Below are 26,361 nucleotides of genomic sequence, written 5' to 3' on the forward strand. Positions count from 1 at the left end.
GGGGGATATAGGGCATACATAAGGGAAGTGGGGGACATGTCCCACACATACCCCGGTTATGCCTTTCCTTGGGGGTGCTACGGGGGTGCTATGACTTTTCCAGGGGGAGCTACAGCACCCCCTAGCGCCCCCCTGACGCCGCCAGTGCCCTGAAAGCTCAGCACACTGCAGCTTGAGTAAACATGTGCATACTAACACAACAGACATAAGGAAACCTTGCTGGAAACATGTGTGCAGGATTTAAAGAAAAAGGAAATTGTGACAAAGTGGAAAAAATATAAACAAATGCAAAAAAGGACGAGTTGGATCGGCAGATCATTATTCGATGCAATTTTAGGAATAAATGCTTTTTTTCTATTTTTGTATTGGTAAAATCCAGTCTATTTTAGCATTAGATGAACAGCCTGCAAGATGAATTTCAGATTTGATTAGTAGTATGTTTCTGTGGTTCTCTTTTATGAGTTGTTTTGTGATGTCCTGGTTGGTAGCATGCTGCTCGAATGGTAAAGACAGAATATATAAGAACAAAAATAAGAGAAAGGAATGTGAGAAAAAAGATGAGGGTAAAGGAAGAAAAAAAAACGAGGATTTTCTTGATGAGAGGAGGAAGAGAAATGGAAGGAATGAGGAAGAACAGGATGGGAAAATGCAGAGTGTTAATAAGCAGAGGGAGAGGTGAAAATGAGGCCAAAAACTTATTTTAACCAGCAGTGGGAAGATGAAAGCAAAAGGAGTCTTTTCTTTTTGTCTCAGTGTGAGCATAAACACTGCAAGTGCAAGTGTTTTCAACAGTGTGAAAAAGAAATACTTGAATAATTAATATCTGAGCAGGAGCTGAGTCTATGGAACATGTGGCATCAGTATCATTACTGGATTTTTACTTTTACAGTGAATAAACCATAACCTAATGCTGGAGGTATTTATCTGTTCAATCCCAACACAAGCAAACTGTTTTCATCACAGCTGGACGGCCCCAGTGCAACGTGTAAAACTGCGAGGTAGTGGGGATCTTTGTCCTTTGAACATGCCGCGAGGCTCGTTACAAATAAGCCCTCAGAAATTATGTCTGCTAATTTAAGTCTCAGACCACTGAAGAAACACTGGGCTATATTGAGCGTGTATGTGTGTGTGTGTGTGTGTGTGTGTGTGTGTGGTCAAAGCATGAAGAGGAAGAGGCAGACAGATGGGTCACACAGTTATCCCTCTGTGGGTCTGGAGCTGGAGCAGCTAATTACATCTTAATTAAATATGACCTGTCTGTCCCTGCTCTTCCTCACCCATGGACGATGTGTGCCATCTAAAAGTGTAAACATATATGTGCAGTTTTAAAGCCCTCTGAATGTTCTCCATAAAGATGACCTAAAACAACATCTGTGGCATTTTTTGTTTTTCTTCTTGCAGCTCTGCTCTCATGTTCAGTTATCTCCTGACGGCTGATTTATGAACAATAGCCAAAGCCAAAGTGTGAGAGGCCTTTAGTTGCTCAGAAGCTCAGAAGTTAATGTGCCGTGAAACACGCCATAACTATGTGTTGTGAGGTTGGGACATTGATAGATTGCAGTTCTTTAAATAACACTCACACTTCACTGTCACCTCTTGGATTTAAATCACTGGACTCTAATATCACCCTCTAATAAGCCGCTAAATCTGGAGGTTGGCATCATATTTTTGTTTATTTTGTTTAGTTGGGACTTTTTCATGCTTTCATAGCTAATGTCCAACCTTCAGATTTTAGGTATGGGCCAAGGTTTGATTTTAAGGTGCTAAAAAAGCCACAATTTTCCATGGCAGGACTCCATTTCAGCTACTTAAATTATAAAACAGATACAACAGTGGCTAAAAATCACATGATAATTTGCTGTAAACAGTTTAACGTGAAAGCATTATTACTGAATTAGAAATAATAGTTGCTACTACAGTATGTACTCAAATGTATTGATGAAGATGCTGAAATGAAAAACAGGAAAATCAACTGAATTATGGAATGTCAAATTAATTCATATTTAAACAAACTGATAAAGAGCTCATTGTAAGTGGCTGAATGGTTAGAGTTTGCCTTCATCAGTTCAGTTTGTGTGAAATGGACACACACACGCAGAAATCCTACCGTTGTTGGAGCGTAGCGTCCTGGCAGCGATGCCATTTGTCCCTATAGGATGATGAACTCCGGCTCCGTCTATCACTCCCGCCTCTCCCGGCTGCTTCAAAAGCTCCGTCAAAGTCCTGGAGAAGGAGGAAAGTAAAGAACTATAAGACAATTCATTTTATGAGCTTTTCTCAAGCGTTTTAACAAAGTTACACAAGAATAAAAACACAGCAGAGACAGAAAAAGGAAGAAAAAAAATGTTGTTGAAAACAAGTTGAACCAGGGTTGCCAGATAGAAAAAAAAGGTAAACGATCATACTCTCGCTTAAAATAATTGTATTTTGATCCAGAGAAATGCCTAAACTATCCTATATTTAGGCTTTTTCAAATCTGTTTATTGTTTTTTCCTAAAGACCCTAAAACTATCGTAGAAAAAAGGATTATTCACAACAATAAAATAAAAGTGTTCAGTGCGAAGTAGTTAAGGATGAAAATGACAAGTTTCTGGGAGTTTGACAGCTGGGAATGTCAACTATTTAGGTTTTAAATTATATATATTCATAACAAAACAACTTCTCCTCCTAATAGATTGTGTTTTTAAAGTTCTGATGCCTTCTTGAAATGAACACAGGCAAACAAAAGGCTGTTTAACAGTTCAGGAGCATCCAGAAACAGCTGCTATAAACAAAACCTATACCTGCGTGTTGTGTTAGACAGAAGCCTGATTGCACTCGACTTAAATGTTAGAAATTATTTATTGCAATCCAATAAAAGACCTAATTGTACTGCAGGTAAAATTAGGTACTCCTTCAGGGTATATCTCTGTAATTTCAAGGATGTTTTGTTTTATAGTTCAAAGCCTCACAACTATCAGGTAAAGAAAGTTTAATTTTCTGTTCCCTCCCTCGACATTCTGCTCTCAGTTGAAGTGCCATTAAGCCATCCTCAGCTGCTCCAGTGGAGCTGCACAGCGACCAGCAGGCTCTGGCTTTTCACTGTGAAAACGAATCGAGGGTGGGTGTAGCTGCAAAAACCGCACAGCTCAGCAAAAATGTCTCCTGGATGAATTAACATCGGGAAAACATTTATTTGAAATCAAAGCCCCGGTGGGGTGACGAGCAAGGCCAGGTTAGCCACCTGGCAGAGCTGGAGGCTGCTCAAAGATCCTGTGGCCCATTTACAAACGGCACACACATACAAAAACAAAATCCAAATTATTATTATTACTGGTAATATTGTGGACTACTTATTAAAGCTTTAGAGAGCTTTGTAGTTGAAAGCAGCATGTGAGCAGCTTCAGGCGTGAAATAGATCCAGTCATGTAGAATTGTGTAAAATGAGGACATTGACATTATGCAGCAATCCAATAAATACCCATAAAATATGGCCGCAAACCAAAATCTGAGTGCCACAGAAATACAATCCCCATACATTCATCTCACTTAGTCTTTCAGTTTGTTTGCAGTGCATTTTATCCCTCTAGTTCCATGAATATTCGTCCACTTCCAATCAATGATTTCATTAGTATTCCACCTTCACCCTTCTCCATTACTCCTAATGAAAATAAAGAGCCGGGACGATTCCTTCAACACGGCCCCGTCCAATCTTGTTTTCTGCACCCTCCATCTTTGTGGCAACATGTTTCAATCTTTAGCTTTGCTTCGAAGGTATAAAGCTTTAAGATCTTTTGAAGTGGGGGGTCCTGTGGAAAGGTTAAGAACAATTATTATCTTACCTGTCACAAATAGCGCTTTGAACAACTTCAGTTTGAAGAAATGGTTTAATACAGAGTGCAGCCAAGACCAAAGTGGGTTGCTGCTGCTGTAAAACAGCTCCAGTCTCAAATTTATCATAGTAGTTCATTCAAACACTAATTTCTTAACTTTTACACCAGTATCAATTTCAAATTACACAGTTATTTATATGAATTTCACTGGGTATTTACAAGCACATTAACAGGTAGCTACTTCTAGTGCACAAAATCTGAATAAAACTTGTTGCTAAAGAAACTAAAGGTCAATTTTTCTTCTTCTTCTCAAGTCTCTGATGAGGCATCTCTCACTGCCTTTCAATGTTGCTCCTGGCCTCAGTCTCTTACCCTTTGGCCCACTTATTTCTTCCCCTTCAGTGTTCTCAGCCCTTTTCCACGCATTTCTCTTTTCCTCGCAGAGGAAACTGTCACATAAACTATTCCAGCTTGCACTCTTAGCAGACTTGAAATGATGTGAAGTGATATGAGAACATCATAGTCCCCCCAAAACCTCACCCAAAGGCCCCAGACAAAAAAAAAAGTCACATTAGAATTAATGAGAAATATTTCACCAAGGCTTTTCGCCCCGCAAAGTTTTCACCTTGTGTTTCTGGAGGCAAATTAACTTTTTTTACCCTCCACTTTTACTCAACTTTTGCATTGACTTGCAATGTAAAAGTTGAGTAAAAGGAGCAAGGCGAAAATGACTGCTGCAGGCCTAAAATGTAGAGGAATGATGCAAAGCAGAGCATAAAGGGTGGAAATGTTTCAGTGAACCGTGTGCGCAGCTAACCCCAGATAAGAACTGCTTTCGCCCAGTCCGAACGCCAAGAGAAATCTGGCTCTTTCATGATAAGAGGGGAAACTGTAAGTGTTTACCTGCAGCCCTTCAAACAACTCACACACACACACGATTAAAGACAATATTCCATGGACCAACATTTATGACAGAAACAAAAGGTTTTTTTTTCAAAAAGTAAAGAGGTTTTGTGAAAAGTTTCAGCCAAACTGTTAAAAATTCCCAGTTTGAAACAATACAAAGCTTGTGTTTCCTCTTTTTATCACAATATGATGTAAAACACTCTTATTAAACTCCATTATGTTGATTAAAGTGGTCTATGAGCCAGACAGTATCGTTATTGTCATCAATCATTATATTTGGAACATTACAACCAAACCAAACCAGGAGAGATCAAATAAGTGACATTATTTTACTTTATTTGGCACACAAAGGTCTAGTTTATGTGGTTTGTCGAGCTCTAGCCTGAACTTTGTATTGTGGATTTTCTCTAATTCACACAGGCTTAAACATATACATGAACCCAAACTAATATTTGGTTAAACGTCCTTTAGCGGGTTGCACCTTGACAACAAGCTTTTTGTAGCCTTCAACAAGCTCGCTGCATAATTCTGGCAGGATATTAGTTCATTTAAACTGGTTGGTTTCCGGGCAAAGACCTAGCTTTTAAACACAGCCCACAAATTTTCAATAAGGCTGAGGTTGGAGGCTTTGGAAAATCATTTTGGGAGTTTAATGTTAGCCTGATTTATCCAATCAGAAACCAGTTCTGATGTGCGTTTGGGATCACTGAAACACTCGGATGTGTCCAAGTTTTAATCACCCAGCTGTTGAATTGAGGTGAAGTTGAAGAATTTAGAGGTAGACCTCCTTCTTTATTATTCCATTCACATTGTGCAATGAACCAACAGCACAGCACGGTGCTACCACCACTGTGCTTAACAAATAGTATAGCTTTCTTTTGTCTGAAAGCCTCACATTGACTCGTCCAAAACATGTTTCTTGTCTTTGTGGTGAAATGGTTCATCCCAACTAATTTCTGCTCCTTGATCTTCCCTGAGTTGGGTGAACTCTTCCCATTGTTGTGAGTATTGGTTTGAATGATGTCAAATAAACCCAGTTGTTGTTTTTTGTTGTTGTTGTTGCTTTATTTTTGCTGGCAAGCATAAGGAGTTACTGTCTTATTATTCTGACATGAGTCAGTTTAAAAGAAAACAAAATCACTTGTTTGTCTGAATGGAAGAATACATTTGCAAGAGGATTCTGATGTGGTAAAAGCACCCAATTTTTGCTTCGAGGAAAACAGAGTTTTCTTTTTTTTTTGCCATAAAGAGGAGAGGACAAATGATTTGTTTTACGGTCCAGCTGCATATCAAACAGGGCTATGAAGTCAAAACCCTGAAACCGAATCACTGAGTTTTGTTTTGCAAGCTTGCAGTTGCTTAAACTTGGTTGTGCAACTGAGTTTACGTTATAGTTTTAGTATGTCAGACAGAGTTTGATGCTAAAAATAAAGTGAGAAGAACACCCTCTAGCCATGAAGCTAGACCCTCAAAATGGCTCTGCACTCACACACACACACACATTTAGTGGCTCGGGTCTATATCGCAGTGTTTTGCAGCTGAGTCACTCTTCACTGTCACAGCAGGTTAGTTTACATTACAAGACCCCCCACAGATGATTCCAGGGGCCCGTACCTCTTTGCGGAGATCAAACCATGTTGTTGCTGTATATATTTATGTGTGACGCTGCTCGCCACCTACAGTTTTCCCACACAAAGGGACTGAAATGCATATTTACCCCATGCGCGTGTGCAGACAGACATGCAAACACGCACCGCCATAGCTGTGCCTGGAGGGAGTTAAGTGATGCCGCAAAGGGGTGACTCACCCGGTAATTCTCATGAGTGGGAATTCAGAGTGGTTACAGCGGGTGGGGATTAAAAAAGGTATATGTGTGTGTGTGGGGTTCACAATGGATTCACGAAACCCCTCTGTGGATGGGAAAGTGACTTTTAAATTCATAACTGAACCAAACAGAATGATGTGTACGACTTTATGACCAGTTGTTGACCTTTTCTATTCATTATTGTTACCATGAACAGTAGAAGATCTTGTGATTGCCAGTGTCTTTGTGTGTGTGTTAACCAAAAATCTCATCACACAGTGGATAGACTTTAATGAAACTCTCCATAAGTAATCAGTGGATGTACTTCTATAACTGAGTAACATTTGGAGCCAACTCAGATTAAAATGGCCACCATAACAAATTGACCGTACAAAACCCAAACATAGATATAACTCACTCAATTTGGTGAGGTAGTAGCTGAGGATCATGCCCAACACATACTCTGAGTGCTAACAGATTGAACGAGAACTTTATTTAAAACTTTGGCATTTGCCATTCAAGTCAGTCTTGTTAGTCTGTCAGAAAAATATCTATTAAAACAGAGGATGGATTTTGATGAAACTCTCCAAAAGTAATCAGTGGCTGTATTTCTACAAGTCATTAACTTTTGATGTCAGCTTGATTTAAGATGACAGTTTCAGCTCATCAACCTAAACCCCCCCCCACAAAAATAGCAATAACTCAACCCATTATGCAGATACTGAGCTAAGATTTGCTGTGACAGTACCTGACTGTTATTCCCAACACATACTCCAAACACCAATGTATCACACAAGATCTTTGTTTAAAACTTTAGGATGCAACGCGGCTGGTGATACGGATTCTTCTAAGGAATACTAGTTTCATTTTATTATGAGTTAGAAAGTCATACTTAAAAAACAACCCCCCCCCCAAAAAAAAAAACAAAAACAAAACACTTTTTCTAATTGAGACCCTGTGACAAACCTCTCTCTTTCCACCACTTCCCCTTGAATTTTACACAATGTGCTTGTGTATTTTGTTTTTCTGCTCTCCTCAACTAAAATATGATTACTGCTCTTGGATTTCCAAAACCACTTCATGCTGACTGCTGTGAACTGTTTTCTTTTTTTAAAAAGCAGATTGTTGTGTAAATTAAGTTCATTGTTTTTTTCCAAACTGCTGCCTTTTCAAATAGCGCTTTAAACCTGAATTCAAAAGAAGCCTTTGAAACCAAGCGGAGAAGGCAGGAAGCGACGTAGCATGGCGTGTGTGTCTGTTCTGTGTGTGTTCGTCACTAGAGCGCCCCATATTTCTGGTTGTGCCGTTATGAAACGACAAACACTTGAAGTCTCTTTCCATTGGTGAAACACAGCACCTTATCTTTGCTGTCATTGGTAGACAAAACACACACACACCCCAGCACTCTCAAACACATTTCGAATCCAAAGATGCAAAGCTAAATGGGTGGTGTGATGACACAAGTGGTCTAATAGCACAGCCCCTCTGACTCAGAAACGTCCTCATTCTCGTGCGAGCGTGCGCACACGCACAGATCCGTCGCTGCTGCCAAATAGTGCACCCATGCAGGCTTGGTGCAGAGCCCGAAACTGTCTCCCACCCTGCTATTCTCCTATTAGAGCTGACAGCTGCCAAATAATGTCCCTTGGCATTGCTGAGCGCTTGCCATGCCAGGGCCTGTTTGTGTTTGTGCGCACTCTCTCATCTGCTTTGTGAGTGCGTGTGAGTGTGTATGTGTGTACATGAGTATAACTTCATAGTAGGAGGGTTTCATTCCTGAATGTGAAAATATATTTAAGTCAAATTATGGACAATGGAGCTAAAATGTTCATCGACTGTCTACTGACAGCAGCATTGGACTTGTCTTTAGGGTGGACACGATGGCAAAAAAACTAATAAATCTGTAATTCCAAATAAAAGTTGTAATTAACAAAATGTAATTGCCTAATTAAGTGTTATACCACCTGTTCCTGCAGCTTTTCCTGCTCAACAGGTTTGCAGGCTGGCAGTGTGAGATATTTTAATTAAGTGGAGTGGACGCAGGACCAGGCTGCACTACTCCGGATATTTTTATTTGTATTTGTCCAGATGAAAAGCAGATTATTGAACAAAAAGGCTGAAACGCTGTGCCAGTAACTTTAACTCAAAACTACTGAACAAAACTCAGATCAGCATGACAAAATGATTTATTTAAAATTTTTCAAAACAAAAGAAAAACAAACAAAAAGGAAACAATCAACTTCAAGGTCTCAAAGGTCAAAACGACAAACCAAAAAAAAAAACCCTTTAAGATGGAAATCAAAGCAATATTAATCTAGCTGAAAAAGAAAACTATGTTGAGGCCTCTATGATAAGGGGTTGTTTTGTCTGTGGTTAGAAACATTTTTTCTGTACTATCAGAAACTTAAAAGAATTGTTCAGATATTTAAAAGAAAGCCACCTGCCCTAGTCAGATTAGCTTTTAGGTCATTAATCTGGTCAAAGTTAAACTATCTCTAAAATGAGCTCATTCAAAGAGCTATCTGCAACATGTAAGATATTCATTGTTCATAACCCTTTTTATAGAACCGCACTTCAGAAGATCTAAGAATTACATTAACACATGCTATTAATGGTTTTTCACACTGATTGTTTTAAATGCTGAAAGTAAAATATAAAACAACTTAGCTGTTTGAGTGCTGTGCTGTCAGGGTGTAGTACTGAAGCTGATGGGTGTCTGATGTCTTAAAACTGTCTCACATTTCTGTTAAACCATATGTGACACAATATCAGCCGAGAACTAAAAAACCTACCTAACTGTACTCAAACCTCAAACGTCTTGATTACATAACGGAGCTCTGTTCACGTGAACTGATGAATCCCACCGCTAACCACCCAGCTGTGTCAAAAAGTCCCCATCTTGGAGGCATCACCTGCTGTATCTCAAAGCGCACTAAAAATAAACGGCGCTAAGGTTTGCCGTCCATCTATCCGCCCCTGTTGTGTTCTTTCAGTTGTGTGTAGCTCACCTTCCTGAGCAAAGCGTACAGCACCCTGAGCAAACTGGCAGCGACAGTGCCATGTGTTAGCGCCTGAGGTTGGGACGCAAGGTCACCAACTCCACAAAGCACACACCGCTACACAACATCTGTAACAGCCTGTCACTGGGCACACATTACACAGTGCTCGGGTCGTGCTTCCCTGAATATGACATATTTACAGGACTGTATTAGTAAAGGTGCTGCAACTAGGTCATTTTTTTTGTTGTTTTTCTGGAAAGGAAGGCTGTTGAGACATCTCTATATTTCTGTATCTACGTTTTGAATCCAATCTGATAATCCAGATCATTATTATCTTATCTATTGTAGATAGCTCTTTCATTGGCTTCAGTTTAGAGAAATAAGATTTATTATTGCCATCTGACATGAAGATTGATACCTACCTACCTATGTAAGGTATGTTACTTTGTGATTTTGAAATTGATGACAGTGTAAAGGTTTGTAAAAATAACATTTAAATGAATCATTCTGAAATTTGAGATTTGGAGCAAAGCAGTGATCCTCTTTGGTCCTGGCCCTGCTGGGACCAGATGTTAGCTTGTCAATCCAGTCCGAACTAACATATCTTTATCTAAAATTAGGTTGTCAGCTAACAACAACAAGTAAGATATTTCCACAGAACTAGAGTTCAAAAGATCTGAAATATTGCTTTAAGCAAAACTTTGCAAAACCAATAAGAAAGTAATTTTAGCACATGTCAGCTATCCTAAATATTAACAAATGTGTACAAGAGGCGCAAATGCAACAAAACAATCAGGTGGGCATGCTCACGGTGGCAGAAAATAATTGCATTCTAGTCAGTTTCACATAAACCTAAAATGAATAACTGTGTCACGCACACTCCTGTGAGTGTTTCAAGCTGTTTCAGCAGTAACAGACGTGTCATAAATTACCATATATCAATATTATTCGGTCCATATCAGCTCAGTGATAAATGATGTGTAGATTATTGCACATTGAGCACCTGAGTATTGTCGATAAAGTCTACAGCCTCACAGGATGATAGATATTCTGCCGACAAGTGTGTGTGTGTAAGCATGTACGTCTCACTGTGTGTGGGTGTGTTCATACGTGGGTTATCTATGCGTCACACCGGTGAATGTTTAAGAACAAATCCCTCGAGGAAAGTGAATCCGGTTGGGTGTGATTTGTTGTCTCTTAAAAAAAAAAAGCAAAAAAAAAGAGACCCAAAATAATGAGTGCAAGCAGTGACTCAGACGGTGACATATGGTATTTTCTGTGACATCATCTTTTTTGCAACACTCCAGCCTCAGCACTGAGATCCTGCCAGCAAACTGCTCCATGCAGCTTCCAGCACGCCGGCAGAAAAAGTTGGGTCATTATGTAATTGCCTGTGTGTGTGTGTTCATCTGTCTATCTGTTAGCAAAAAACCTCATGACCCAGTGGATAGATTTTAATGACTACTCTTAGAAAGTAAGTATTGGATGTGCATCTACACCTGATTAAACTCTGGAATCAACTGCATTCAAGATGGTCACCACATCTAATCTTCTTTAGCAAACACAAAAATGGCTATAGCTTAATCAATTTCGCAGATACTGAGCTAAAATTTGGTGTGGTAATAGCTGAGAGTGATCTCTAACATGCATTTTAAACGCTACTGGTTTGCCCATTCAAAGCATGACATTTCATGAAATCAAATGAGCGTGTAGTCCATCATTTCACAACATAGGATATTCTTAGTCTGAAACTCCTTCATGAAAGGCAGCGGTCAATATACATTCCTTTGAGGAATGCTCGACTTTTAATTGGAACTGTGGCACTCAGACACCTAAACAACACAACTCAGGGGCCTGTTTAATGGAATGCAATTAATGCGATGCAGTTTATTACGACAGACAACAAAAAGCTTTGCTACGAAGAACAGTAAGAGCACGGGCCTTCGGTCAACAAATTCACACTCGCAGATTGTCCCTTCACTCTCTGTATTCAGCTCACAGTTTTGCAGTGTCCATAAACATCAAAGTTCTGCACATTATGTAGTTTGTCACAGGATTTACACACAAACACACACACCTACAGTACGCAAAGTACAAGGACACCGAGGTATAATATACTAATGGATCAGCAACTCTCTCTGCCAATTCTTGTTCCTCATTTGTCATGAAATTATAAACACAATTACACACACACACCTACACACACAGAGTGTGATCCTCTCCTTGTACCTGAGTGAGTTTGTACCTACTGGGTGGGTAACATCAGTGACTCTAATCTATCAACCTGTCCAACTTAACGTCTTCCAATTCCATCCACACATCTAAATCTCATTCCCTCTGTTTCTCTTTGTGCCTTGTTTCCACCTCCATCTTTTCTCCCATTAAGCTCAACCAAAATTTTAAGTCAGCAGTTGTGGCCAGCCAGAGGCTTTTTGTTTTCGGTGCATCTGTCCTTCTCATTAATATGACATCAAATTGAACACAACAGAAGAATTCAAAAAGGCCCAAAATGACAACATTTCACACAAATATCCAAAAAGGTCAATGGTTGACTTCAATGTAACAAAATGTCCTTTAAACATTTTTCAGGTCAAAATGAAGGTTCAAGAAAAATGACAATATTTTACATTTGTTTAGCAACCTGACTGCTGAAAACACCTCTGAAAGAACTCATCTTTAAATAGTATCTTTATAGATGTGTTATTGGGTTAAAATGTGAATGAAGCACTTTTTAAATTTCATTTGACCTTCACTGCATCCTATCACATAATGCAGACATGATAAGAAACAAAAAACTAAAATCTAGGGATGCATTGATATCACGTTTTTTTTCAAATCGAGTACAAGTACCAGTACTAACGTCTGAGTTCTTACTGATACAGAGTACCAATATGAGTACTACAAATAAATGCCATTACACCTACAATTACTTTGAAAATGTGTTTGAAAATCAGAGGAGCTTCAAGTAGGACAGCAAAAAATCTTGTGAGAATGTTGGGAAGCTCATGTTCAGATCTGTATATTCCAAGGTTCCTCTTCTGCTAATTGAGAGGATATACTCTTTGTACTCAGTGTTGTGTTGGTTTTGTAGATGTTTTATCAGGTTGCCATAGTGCTAGATTTTAGTGTCCATTGAATTTGCGGTTGACTTAACTTTCGTCACCATCAGTCACTTTGAAATACCTCCACACAGCTGACATTCCTACTGTATCATCTGACTGCTCAACTGAGAGGTGAATGTATCAGATACTGTAGTATTAGAACAATTGTATGAGTACAAGTACACTCACACAGTATTGGACAGAAAGCCAATACTGGTATTAATGTATCCTTCTTAAGAGCCTATTGTTACAGAACTCGGCAGACGAAGGTTTAAGAACCCAAATGCAGACTTCAAGAGGAAACTTACTGGTAATGAAATAATCCTTTGGCTCTGAAATGCACTGGTAAAGAGACCATGACAACATGAGAAACTGACAAATTAACAATTGAAAACCGGTATTATAAATACACAAAGAGATGATAAACAAGAAGAACAGGTGTGCTGATTACAAACGAAGGCAGGTGTGACAACGGGACAGGGAGGCAAAACTGATGAAAAAAAAAAGCTGTGTTTGAAATGTTCACTTGTTCAGTCACTCACTACACTGCAGTCACTATGTAGAAGACTAAAGACGGGATAGGGGATAGGACTGGTGGTTTTGCATTTTGGACACTACTTAATTGCTGCAGTAATTTATAAATGTGCACCGAGTATTCACAGTCAGGTGTTGCATACATAAACGCCAGAAAAGAAAGCTGGAATACACTGCTGAATCTGAGATGATGGACTACATAATAGTGCTGGTTTTGGGTGAGAAAATGTAATCAGCATCATCTGTCTCCATAACACTGACATAAAGTTAATTTTCACAGATTTGTTACACTTTTTTCTTGTATTGTATTTATATAATGAAGCCTAGACTGCATCTGCTACTGCATTACAACTTTCGGTATGCTAAAATTATGACTTAATATGACCTACTCAATATTTCTGTACAAAACAACCATTTTCAGAGTTGTAGCATGTGTGCAAATAATAAAAACTGCTTGCTTTGTTCACAATTTATAATGTATCTTTAATGTTTCGACCCAACAATAAATGCTCCAAATATAGGATCAGTACATTTTTTCCTAATAGTTTCTCAAGCCCTGCAGCTCAGATTGAGAAGGAGATGATTACATTAGACAGGTCTACATTATTATGGCCATTTTCAACAAGTCTGAAAACTCACAATAATGAGCTGCGGACGTTAGCATTAGCCTCAATTAGCCTGTTATGTTGGCTCAGACTGCAATGCATTGTGGGCCATTACCAGGGATGTAGTGCACAACTTTGGTACACTACTTTGAGTGTACCACATGACAAGTTTCTTGAGCACTAAATAGTAGATGTTAAAGTTTTGAACACCTCTACAAAATAGCGGACTCACTGTATTGAGCACCATATAGTGACAGTTCAAACACAGCCCAATACTGCAAAACATAACAGGAAGTGAAGGCAGCAGAACAGAATAAAATTAATCAACAAAAAACCCAAAAGAGAAATCTAAACTTAAAACTAGAAACACAAAAACTGTAAAAGTTTAGAAAAACAATATTAATCCAAACAAAACACAAATCCTGTGACAACCGAAAAAAGGAGATGAGAAGTCAAAGGAACAGGACATATTTGACACATAAAAACTGAACAGAAGGAAACAAGCTATAACAGACTAAAACTGGAAATAAAGCTAATTACGTATAGAACATGATTAAAAGGCAAAAATGAAGATCCCATCTAAATCTGAAGTATTTTTAAGAACATAAAACAACCACAGCAACATCTAACTTGTCTATTTATCATTTTTGCCCAAGAAAACACTAACTATGTATGTTTACCCAAAATGTTGAAGAGTCACAATAAGATGTGACTCTGCCTGTAATTTTGGCAGCATTAAAGGAACATGAAGCCAGCCTATCATCATGCACATATCAATATTTAAGCCAAACCATCTGTTATCTATCTCTAACTTTAACCACATTTTTAAAAACCCAAACCTTACCAACTGTGACTCACGGCGAAGTGATAAAAAAAGAAATTGCCTGTGTCTGTGAAAAAGAGTGTGCTCACTTGTCTGTCTGTTAGCAAAATATCTCCTGACTCACTGGGCAGATTTTAATTAAATTCTCAGAAATCTTGAAGACTTGGTAGAAGTCTTGCTAATTTTGTTTTAAAGCCCATTTTTGGGTCAAGTTGGCGCTAGGTTCATGCGTTCACTTAGCTACTCTTACATGTCAATCAACACAGATTATTAGGTGAGTGTGTGTCTGTCTATCTGTTAGCAAAATATACCATGTACCACTGAATGGATTTTAATAAAACTCAGGAATCTCTAGAACTTGATAGAAGGCTATCTAACTTTATCTCCGAACACCTAGTTTGGGTCACTTGTGCTTAAGGATTCATAGTTTCACTTAGCTAGCACTTAGCTAGCTTTTACTTACATGTAAGTCAGTACTGACTATTATTTTTTAAACTGACAAAAAGATATTGCCATCAAATGTTCGAAACAGGTTTCTGTGTCACTGCAGTTGGACTCAGCAGCTAAAGTCAAATCTATAGCTGTGCATCAACACAATGCACCAAGAAATCAAAGACAAGGAAAGAAAAGGGGAGGGGGTTCGAAGGGCGCTACAAGTGTGTGACTGTGGAAGTGAATCAGAGGGCAGTTTGTCATGTTGCTGCTCCACAGCCCTGATCCAAGCTGACAGGTGAAGCTAAGCGCAGCTAAACAGCACACATAACAGAGAGGATGAGAGCGATGGGGAGAGGGGGAGGCACTGGAAATAAGGAGGCAGAGTATGGGAGATGAGAAAGGAGGGATGTGCAAAAAGTGAGTGTGAGAACTAGAGAAATGAGGCAATAGCTGTCAGAGTTCGAGAGTCTTTTAAAAAGAGAAGCACGCAGAACAAGAGCGGAAAACAACAAGGAGGGATGATGGGAACAGAGAGACTGGAGAATCTGAGCTACGGAGCCTGGGAAAGACAGGACGTTAGATAAACTCCTGAAAGAGACTGGTTAATTGACATTTTATCAAAAGAAAGAACTGAGCAAGTTAATTTTTCATGCCATCGCTTCATTAATCTGTACCCCGCTTCACCCTCTCTTTTAATGTCTTTCTCTCTCGTGGTTGGAAAAGCCTTATGTAGTTAATGTTCGTGACTTGATTTTTCGGGACAGCTTTTTAAAAAAAAGAAAATTTTTATTTAAAATGTCTCATTTTAGAGCATCACCAACCCAGGAAAGATTAGGGAGGAAGAGAGTTGTTTTTTGGTGGAAAAAAATTAGGCCAGAGCACAAAAACGGAGCAAACTGCTGATAAGACAAGAGGGAGAAAAGTTGAACGAGAAACATCTCCTTTAAGAAGGTTATAAAAATGCTTCCAGATGCCTCGTGCCAATCAAACCTTTCATTGTTTTTGTTTGCAGGACTCTTTTTAGTACTGGAAAATGTTTCTGTCAAGACAAATCAATGTCTTTCAGAATAAAAGAGAGGAGTGAGAAAAAATGAGATGAAGTCGAGTGCTGGCGGTGAATTCAAATTAAAAAAAGTCAATTTGATAATTATATTTCTTTTTAAACCTTTCAAATTGGAGTTTGGCTACAATGCAGATGATGAACTCCAATTATAAGGTAAAGTATAATTTGCTTTAATGACTGTGAGGAATACGGTAGCAAATGTTGCACAAAAGGAGATTGACAAATTGGAGGTTGACAATTGACAAATGGGGTTCACATGCACCCACAGAAGGTGCGTTTCATCCATTATTTATGAAATTCTCCCAGGGGACAATGCTTGTATTACTGCAAGAGACAACACTACACATCCTCCTGTTACATATTTCGCCTTGTTTGCTCTGCTGTAAGTAAGTGTGATTTTGCTTACTGTTTAATTTAAATGTTTAATGCCAGCATACAACATGTGGTCAACCCCAGCTGTGATTGGAAACTTACTTATTAGCAGTTATCATGTTTGTGTTTAACTTGGTACTGCTACATGTCCTACAGAAAGCCTGAGTTACATATGTAAGCTAAGAAAGTGCCTACTCTGTAACAGGAGCTAAAGCAGGCCCAGTGGACATAGTCGTAAGAACCAAAAACAGCCACATAATCAGCAGTGTAAAAACAAAAATAGGCAACTTCAACTGATTATAAGAACTGTGAAGTGGTCCTTTTTGGTCCAAAACCACTGAATTTGTATTAATTTACTTAAGAGATGTAGTGAAATTAAACTGAAAAAACAACCAGGACCTGCTCTACACTTGGCCTGGTTGCATAAATACATTTGTTGCAGTTTTCCTCTCAGACTGAAAAGGAACACCCCATTGTCAGACAGAAAAAAGGTACAGACAAAATGCCCTATTTGTGCAAAGACCTTAAGAACTATAAACTGACTGGCGCACGGCACACGGTTCGTGAAGACACTACAGTCTGAAGACAGAACAAAAGATAAAAGAGAAGATTTAGTACGTTCAAAAGCAAAAGCACGGCATCAACGTGCATCAGAATGTGGTGGGGGAAAAAACAAAACAAATCCCTGTCATTTTTATCATTCACCAGCATTTTAAGGCTGAGGATTTGGAGTGTGGTGCAGCCTGCTGGCTGCTCTGCTCTTTTTCCCAGGGAGCTCTCAGATCTTTTGGAGGACTGTCAACAGGGGCAGAGTGCCTTTGCAAAAAGCTTTCTTTTTTTCAAGCATCTTCAACTGACAGAGATGGATGCAAAGACAAGCAGAAAAGAGGAAAAAGACAGATTACCAGGCAAAACTCGAGCACTGAGGTGACAGTTGTCTTCATATGTACAACGTAACATAAAAAGTTGATTTAGTACAATGCTATGGATGCTCTGCAGTGACAAGTTGTACTTCTTTTGATGGAGTTAAGATGCATATTAATCATTCAATATTTGCTTTTTTCATATTTCAGTTTGGAATACATAAAGATTCCTTCACCTAATTATATTCGTTTTCCTTATTTTTCTGTCAGTTTCAGACAGGGTGAGCATAAATATGATGTGAATGGTTGATATCCCACAACCTAGAGACATTATCAGACAACGCCATGATGTTTGAAGTCATATCTCACCAGAATGGCTGTGCTATTTTTTTTACGCTGGATTTAAAGACCATCAGAACTCAATGGTTTGTTTAATTTTTCAAAGCACTTTAACTGCCTCTTCGTTCCAGCTCCTGTGCAAGTTTGTTTGTGTGCCTCTGTGTTCTGCTTTCATAAGGACTGGGAGGATTTGTTAGAGCTTTTCTTTTGTGTGAGTAATATTAAGTACCAGTTACTGGTGCCAGGATTTCCATCAAAGTGATAAACACCCTCAAATGTTTCATTCTTAAACTGTTAATAATGTTGAGAACAGAAGAAAAAGTTGACGTGAGCTTTTTAAAGACGATGCGGTCAAAGCCATGGATGCATCAGTTGATTGGCTGGTTTTCAGCTTGACAAGCATGAACAGTAACTGGCAGATTCAACACTTTAAGTTTTTTTTTTCTCTTTTGGAATCGGTAAATGCACCACAGTAAAGCCACTGATTTGTGCCAACAACAGCATGTCGTCAATGTGGATTTTTTTACAGAGTGAAGAAGACTATGAGTTAGCTATATACTATATATGCAGGCATTTTGATCCATTTTTCTGTTGTTTTACAACTATTTTCCTTCCTTTCCCTTAAAAAGCTTTGTGCACAGATTCCAAAACAGTTTACTTTCTGAAAATCAGACCCACCCATTCAGGAATCAGAGCTCATCAAAGGTTGATAATTAAGGAGCAAGTTGCTAATGCATTAAAGCAATCGAAAAAAAAATAAATTGGCGAACGCCCAGTAGACATCGAAGGCAGCAAAATTTCTCAACAAATTTCCAAAGTGAGGCAGAAAACACACCACATAATTGATTTAGAAGAGTTTCAAAGTGATACGGGGGGTCTGGGCATTGGCGTTTGCCAATCTTGCAGTTTTTTTCTGCGACACACACTGCCAAGGTAGGACTCTGCATTTATCTAAGTGCCTCAATTTAAGAGGCTACTAAATCGAAACTATTTTCTATGGAGGTAAGTCGGCTGTTCATATAATCGGAAAGTTCCTCTTTAAGTACCAGCTGCCCCTCCAACAGGTATTATAAGTCCAGCTTACTTTGGGAGCAAGAAGACTTCAGCAAACAACAGAAAGAACGGATTACAGAAAAAGTCGTTAAGTTTTATCCTTTTAGGCTTTCAGCTTCTATCTGTCATGGAACATGATGGATTTAGAAATTTTGGCAGCTGGATGAAAAACTTTGAGAACAAGGTAGGCAGGTTTTACCGCCTTTACTGTTAAAAACTGTTCTATAATCATTTTGTTTTTGTTTTACTAAAATAGGAAAATTCTGTTTCAGTCTAGAGCTGTGTGCAGCGCAGTAACTCCACTGTTTCTCTTTTACACCCGCAGTAACATTATCTCTGCTCTTATTATGTAGAATGAAACTAGTCTGATCGCTAAAGTTTTAAGCAAAGATCTTTTGTGACACATTTGCACTTGAAGTGCAGTAGATGTTTGGGATGACTCTCAGCTCATGTCTCAGCTCCTTCCTCACCAAATTTTAGATCCATGTCTGTAAAACTGAGCAATAACCATTTGTTTGTTTGCTAAGGCTTATTAGCTCTGTTGACTATCTTAAATTGGTATGACTCAAAAAGCTAATGCCAAAGTTTCAAACAAAGATCTTGCACAGTCTGGTAGTGCTCAGATTATGTGATAAGGATGACTCAGAGCTACTGCCTTGTCATCTTTGAGCTCAGCAGCTTTCAAATTGATAAAGTTATAGCCATGAATCTGTTTGCCTTTTTCAATTAGCATCTTAAATCGGGTTAACCCAATTGGTAATCTGTTGTAGATGTACATCCAGTGATTGCTTTCTGAGAGTTTTATTAAAATCCATCCTGGTTTTCATGAGATACTTTGCCAACAGACAGACAAACAAACACAGACACAGATGATTAGATGATTGCCTACTTTTCATGGCAGCAGTGATAATTAATGACCATTCATGGCAGGTTGGTTGTTAAATTACAGCATATATATACAGTTACAATTAAATTAATGTTAAGTCAAAGTTTGTTTTCCTGACAGACATTACTTTGGACACAGCTGTAATTTATTTTAAGGAGAACTATTGCAGAAAATATAATAATTTCCCATGTGACATGGTGCACAAAGACGATTCAGTGATCTAAATGAAAAGACAAAATCAGACAAAGTTGGCAGGTCAGAGCTGTACAAAGATTTTAACCATCCTACAGAACTGAGATCGTTGCATCTTTAGTCAAAACTACTGATACTGTGAAAAATAAACATGCAAATACTGTGTGACAGTTTTGGGGCTTCATGGATCATCATGAACAGAAGTGACTTTTTCTTCTTCTTCTTACAGAAAATCTTAGAAATGTTGGAAGGACATTTCCCTCTCTACTTGCCAATTCTTTTCAAACGGCTTAACATACTGCAGCCTGAGTGAATTTCTTATATGCATTCCCCCCCCCTCCATTAAATTATGCTCCTCCATCTGTCCTTGTGTGCTTTTAGATATTACCAGTTCATAAAGTGGAAACAGCTTTTAAAATCTGTGTTTTTACCCTCCGTGCATCTTGACAACAATCCTCAGGGGCAACAATGGGGGTAATCGGTTAGATACATCAGGTTAAAGTGGTTTTATTTTCCCAATTAAGTCAAGCAAGCGTGCGTAATTAAAAAATAAAAACATAAGGACGACATATGGCTGCTGACGTGCAGCCACGGGATGCTTTCAATCGTGGCGTTGATTGAAACATTACTGATTATCATCCTACAACTTCTGTGTTGGCATTTTAACAGCATAATGTCAGACCAGCGGCAGGCTTTAGAGTTTATGAGGAAGATAGCAGAGGAGGGGAAAGGAGGGTAAAATACAGGGGAGAAGGTGATGAATTGGAAATGAGATGACTGGAGAGAGGGAGGAGTGGGTGGGATAAGGTGTATTGCATTTTGACCATCACGCCTGTCATGTAGAAATGAGAAATCTCCCCTCTGCTGTCATTTACCATCGCCTCCGTGTTATTTCACTGTTGCCCACGGGGAATGTTATATTGTTTTCACTCCGGCCCAAGGGCGCGACATCAAAATCTTTTTTCCTTGTCATCTCTCTCGCGCTTATTCGTTCATCAGCCCCTCTCTGTCTTTCAGGCGCCGGCGAAACTTCGACGCAGCGTCAGTACAATTAGAGCGACACTGATTGGGCGACAGCTGCCAAACATGGCCGTGCATGCGTGCGTGCGTTTGCCGCAGTAACATTCAGGCTCACCACGGTGCTGACCGGTCCTGATGAAAAAGATTTAAAGATGTGATAAAATCATGCCGTTGGTCATTCGGTTAAGCGATACACAACTCAGGGGAATTTCGCGGGGGCTTCTGATTCCAAGGCTGCTCGTTAATCATCGACACCAATAATGGAGTTTAACAAGTTGACAGGGGATTAAAAAACAGGGTATGCCATGACAGGAAGCTTCCAACGTGCTTATGATTACAGAATTTAATATCTTTGGCCCTACATGTCAGGTCCTGCGCACAGTGTCCCTTGTGTATTGTCCCTGCAGGGCCGAATCCTCATTGATTTTCATTATAACTCACACTGTGTTATTATTATTCCTGAGTGCTAAGAATAAATACAATCCAGCTCCACACTCAGTTAGCTGGTGGAGATATTGGCTGCTGCTCTGATAAAGCAAATGCAGTTTTCCCCACACTTGTTTTGGTCTTTTTAATGTCATAGAAAATGTATGGAAACATCAATTTTTTGACTGGTTAAAGATATTTGTCAAAGGATGTGCGAGGAAGACAGCAGGGGGGCTTAATAGACAGAATAAAGTGTGGGGAGATGGTGAAAATCTATGAAAGGACCAGTATGCTTGTGCTGACGCAAGACATGAAAGAGATGCATCGTTATTTTTAGTTAGCAAAAAACAAATGTGCATGGATTTTCTCCAGATACTCCGGTTTCCTCGCGCAGTTCGAATACATGCATGTTCATTCAATTGGGAACTGTAATTTGGCCCCATGTGAGTGTGTGCATGGTTCTCCTCTGTGTTGGTCCTTGTAATGGATTGGCGACCTGTCCTTTGTGTTTCTCACCTCCTACCTGACGAGCACAGGAGATAAGCATCCACTCACCATGACCTTGAACAGTAACAAGTGGGTACAGAAAAAAGGATAGATGGAAATAAAAGTGAGAGATGGCTTTTGGACTGTTAGAGGTTGCGCCAAAGGTTTTGTTATTAAGTACGTGAGCCTAAATCCTGCACTCATCATTCACATTTGACACCACTAATGTATATATTAACATACATATTTATGTGTTTGTTAAAGTTCCTTTGCTGTGGAGGACATCTTGCATGGAGTTGATTCCAAAAGTTATTTGGTTCTGTTCTCCATCCAAAGATTATTTTACAGCCAGTGAGAAAAAGTTATTTAAAACCTCAACGTGGCAAAGAAAAAGGAAACCTGATTTGGATGGGGAGGCTGATCCAGAGTGGAACTGTGAAAAAAACAAAAAAAAAAACAATCTGTCTGTGATACACAATGGATGTTGAAACAACCAGAAGCGGCTGATCTGATGACGCAAAAATGTGTCCACAAACATCCGAATTTACCACGAATGACAAATAAATTGAAGCTAAGTTATACATTTATATAATCAGGAGGATTTCAGAGCAGAACACACAGACAGTGCACTGTTAGGGGAAATGTGTTCATGCATGTGGACCAATTGCAGCTGATTACAGCCGTAATATTAGCATCTGGCACATTTTAACATATGATGAAATGCAGAAATTATTTAAATCTGAGGGTAATAAATGTCTGAGAGGCCTCATCATGGTTAAAAAAAGGAAAGAAAATGTTTAACATTTACTGCAAGTTTGGAAGTTGTGGTTTAATCAGGACATTTTTTTGTGTTTTTCCATCTGGGATCACTAACAAAGTCTGTCCTCTTTTTTTGTTTAAAGAGATTCAAGCAACTTTTTAACTACGATAATTGTATTCTGGACACAGATTTAAATAAAAGAAACAGACCTAGATAAGACAGTTTTGTTTGTAATGCACTCAGCTGTTTCCCTTCATTTACTTTTGCATGCTAGGTCACTTCTGGATGAATTTAGTAGCCATGGTGGAGTGCTTTATTTCAGACTGCAACAACAAATCAATATTTAATGATTTTAGTTAATTCTTATCTCGCTCGTAGATACAAAAGGTTTTAAGTTAACGTAGACCCTTATTTTAATTGCCTGATCCACAGAGCTTTGCGATAACAGCTGCAACTTTCATTGTTCCTCTTCTAAATGCACTCTGTCTCCTCTTGTTTTTAATCTTTGAGTTAATACGAGACGAAGATGAATAAGAGAAACTACCAGAGAGACTGATTCAAACTGGACTCCGCAGCCTTTCACAAGAAATTCAAGTGCTTTATTGTGTGTGGATGTTTCGCTTTGAGGAAATAAAACCATCTACGTGGAACAAGGTCAGCAAGTCCTCCTGAAATCAAGAGTACGCCGAAGACAAAAACAGAGAAGAAAAATGTTGAAGGAAATGAAATGTAACTGTGTGGGAGAACAAGCTACAAGACAGAAGAGAAGCTCAACGGAGAAAAGAGACACCGACAGGGAGGCCAGCAGGGAATGGGACGAGCACGAGCATAGGAATATAAAAAGCAAATAAAACAAGAAGAAGATGACGGGGACGAGATGAAAGGAGAGAGCATACTAAAGACGTGAACTCGTCCTCGCTGCATCGTCCCGTTTCTTCTCGTCTGAGCCCATCTTTTGTTTCATCTCTGTTCCAGAACAATACTGAAGCTGCGCACTGGCTTGGGAATGGTTATTAGTATTCACAGCATACAGTCAAAGCAAATTTGATCCCAGCGTATATTTTAAGCTTCCTTATACAAATGATACTGTTTGGAGACAACGTGCGAGAGGTGATTACTGCACTATGACAGACGAGGACAGAAGGGGAAGAGAAAGGAAAGGAAAGAAAGCAACAGATGCAAAGACAGATTTATGCTGACATGCATCAGGGAATATTGGCCGGTTGGCCCTGAAAAAGGCAAAAATAAAAATAAAGAAAAGGCAACTCTGTTATGAGTTATGTAAGCTGCCCTAAGAGTTCTGACAAAGTGATGAAATCAGGAGAGAAAACAGTAAATGAGCAAAAAAGAGCTTTTACTATAATTCACTTGTTATTCTTCTGTTTTTGTCATGATTTTCAATTTGCAACTCCTCCCGTAGCTTTGTAAAAATAATAATAAAAAATGTAAAAAAAAAAAAAGAGACTACCCAGCCAAGCAAAGTGAATGCTCTTTCAGCATTGTCGCTTTTTAAATTGCTCCTATCTTTTTGCAGTAAATTGTGCATCAACTTAATATTCTCTTCACATCATTTGACTTGCAGAGCTGACATGAAGACAAGACCTTTTTGGGACTCTGGTATCTAATGGTAAAATGGTTTTAAAGCATGAACAAAACCAAATGAAAACCTCAAAAAAAAAAAAAAAAGAATTGTCAAGATGTAAGGTGGGTTTTTTTTTCCTGTGAACCAATTGTAAAATAATTTTAAAAAATCAAGTGACAGAGGAAACTTTAAAAAATGCAATTTTAAGTTCATTTCATGGACAATCAAAGTCCTAAAAAAGGGAAAACTATAAACACCAGACAATGTGGTGCCCAAGCAGGTTATAAACGGACAGAAAAATGGTCCCCATGTCAAACATCTACTTTAGTTCCACCTCCGCAGGCGAGTGCTGGATAGACATGGTCCCAAAAATAAGCATCATCTGGAGCTCACACATGAGAAAACAGATAATGAAATCTCAGATGGCAATGGAAATGAAACTTCCAGACAGCAAACCCCTTATTTATCAACACAAACAAATAGAAGTAATGCAGTTTACTTGATATGGGTACCATCAACTGTAGCTCAGCAAAAAAAAAAAAAAAGAAGCTGAGTGAAATATATCAGTATTTTCTTCCACGGGATGAAGAACATTAAAGGATGAAATGAAAAGGGAGGTTAAAGGGCAAATTGCAAAGAAATGAGAAAGGCATAAGAGCTGTGAATAGTGATATGGAGCTGAATAAGACTAGATAGATAGATAGATAGAGTGCAACTGTGTGCCTCAGCAAACAGCTACATGTAAGCAGTTGATTTTCTGTCAGGGAGACTTGGGACCAGCGTCAATCTACACTGGGACTGGACCATTAGCAGGTTCACTGGAGTGAAAATGGAGCCCATGTTCCCAAATGTTCATGTAGACACACACACACAACAGAATGCACCTCCTCACAAAGAGTCACAGAGTCAGTAGCATTTCCCCACTCTGAAGGACTTAGCAAATTACTGTTGGACCGAATATAGATGGGGAAATATTCTCTACCGTTAACGACGCGTCCCACAGAGGCACTCCCACAGAGCCTCCAAATTGCAAAGTCAGAAATGACACAGATCGTTGTTAACAGCCCACAGCCAAGCTCAAAAATAAACCCCTCATTATGGAGCGATAACACTTCATTTAACTTTGCTATGCCTAATCTTCAAACATAAAGTGAAGTGTAGCGTTTTAGTGACATATGTTAAACGGCATTCGAGGGTCGGATAATTTGGGAGCTCATTTTGAGGAAAAAATCCTGAGCTGAAAAAGAGACAAAAGTGAAGAAAAGACATGACTTTTTGGATGCTTTCCTTGTTGCCTCTAAAAGAAACTAAAACAAAGTTACAGAAAAAAGAACAGGAAAGGTTCATAAGGAATGATGAAAAATGAGTATTAATGAAGGGAAAAAAATAAAAATACTAGTGGCGTAATGGTACGTGTATTTGCACTAAACGTCATGGTACAAACATTTTGACTAGCATTCAAACCTTGGTGTAAGCATTTCACATTTTTTTAATTTTGTATTTTTCCCATCAGCTTTTATTTTGCATCAACTTTAGGTCTAATTGAAGCAAAAACTTGTTTTGATTTATTTGTTTTTTTTTTGCAATATCTTCCTAACACGAGAGAGAGTTAACTTTCTGGAGTTTATCAAACTTTTCTTTTTTTTACTGCTGCTGGAAAGGTTATTGCAGTGGTGTCCAATCCCGGTCCCTGAAGGCCACTATGCTGCATGTTTTAGATGTTTCCCTGCTCCAGAACGCCTGAGTCAGTGGTTAAATTACCTCTTCAGAATGTCACCAAGCCCTGCAGAAGTCTGGTAATCACCCATTCATTCCAATCAGGTGTGTCGAAGCAGAGAAACGTCTAAAACACGCAGGATGGTTGCCCTAGAGGACCAGTTTTGAACACCACTGGGTTATTGCTTGTTTAAAAAGAAAAAACAGGAGGAGTTTGTTTCTTTTTTCCTGCTGTACCAAACTCACTGATACCCCAGGAAGTATGCATCAAACAGTGACTTAAGCATACCATTACACCCCTAAAATATAACATTGCTGTATTTTCATTTCATCAGTTGTCAGGGAGTAGGTTTATGCGTGCTTCCAGGGTGCTCCTCCAGAGGGCGTTTTCGGCAGGAGTCGCAGAGGCGGGTCATCAGCTGCAGGTGCGCTGTTTGAATCACCTGCAGGTCGTCTGCTTCATCAGCGGTGGTGTACTTAAGGAGCTGGAGGCCAGTCACTCACCGCCGGAGTGTTACTATTAATGGCGATTACATCTGCGACACTTACCTGGTCGGGTTTGTGTTCACTCTGTTCCTGTGGAG

The 26,361-nt window shown here is 39.1% G+C and overlaps 1 protein-coding gene across 1 annotated transcript in view; it reads right to left on the bottom strand.

The window, feature by feature from the left end:
• Window positions 1-26,361, bottom strand: part of LOC108236226 (protein shisa-8-like) — a 105,243-nt gene that overhangs the window by 63,419 nt on the left and 15,463 nt on the right. Inside the window, exon 3 of the mRNA XM_017416746.3 lies at window positions 2,108-2,223. Coding sequence (XP_017272235.1) covers window positions 2,108-2,223 — 116 coding nt within the window. The remainder of the gene's footprint in view (window positions 1-2,107; window positions 2,224-26,361) is intronic.

This window comes from Kryptolebias marmoratus, linkage group LG12 (genome assembly GCF_001649575.2).
Source record: "Kryptolebias marmoratus isolate JLee-2015 linkage group LG12, ASM164957v2, whole genome shotgun sequence".
Lineage (NCBI taxonomy): Eukaryota > Metazoa > Chordata > Actinopteri > Cyprinodontiformes > Rivulidae > Kryptolebias > Kryptolebias marmoratus.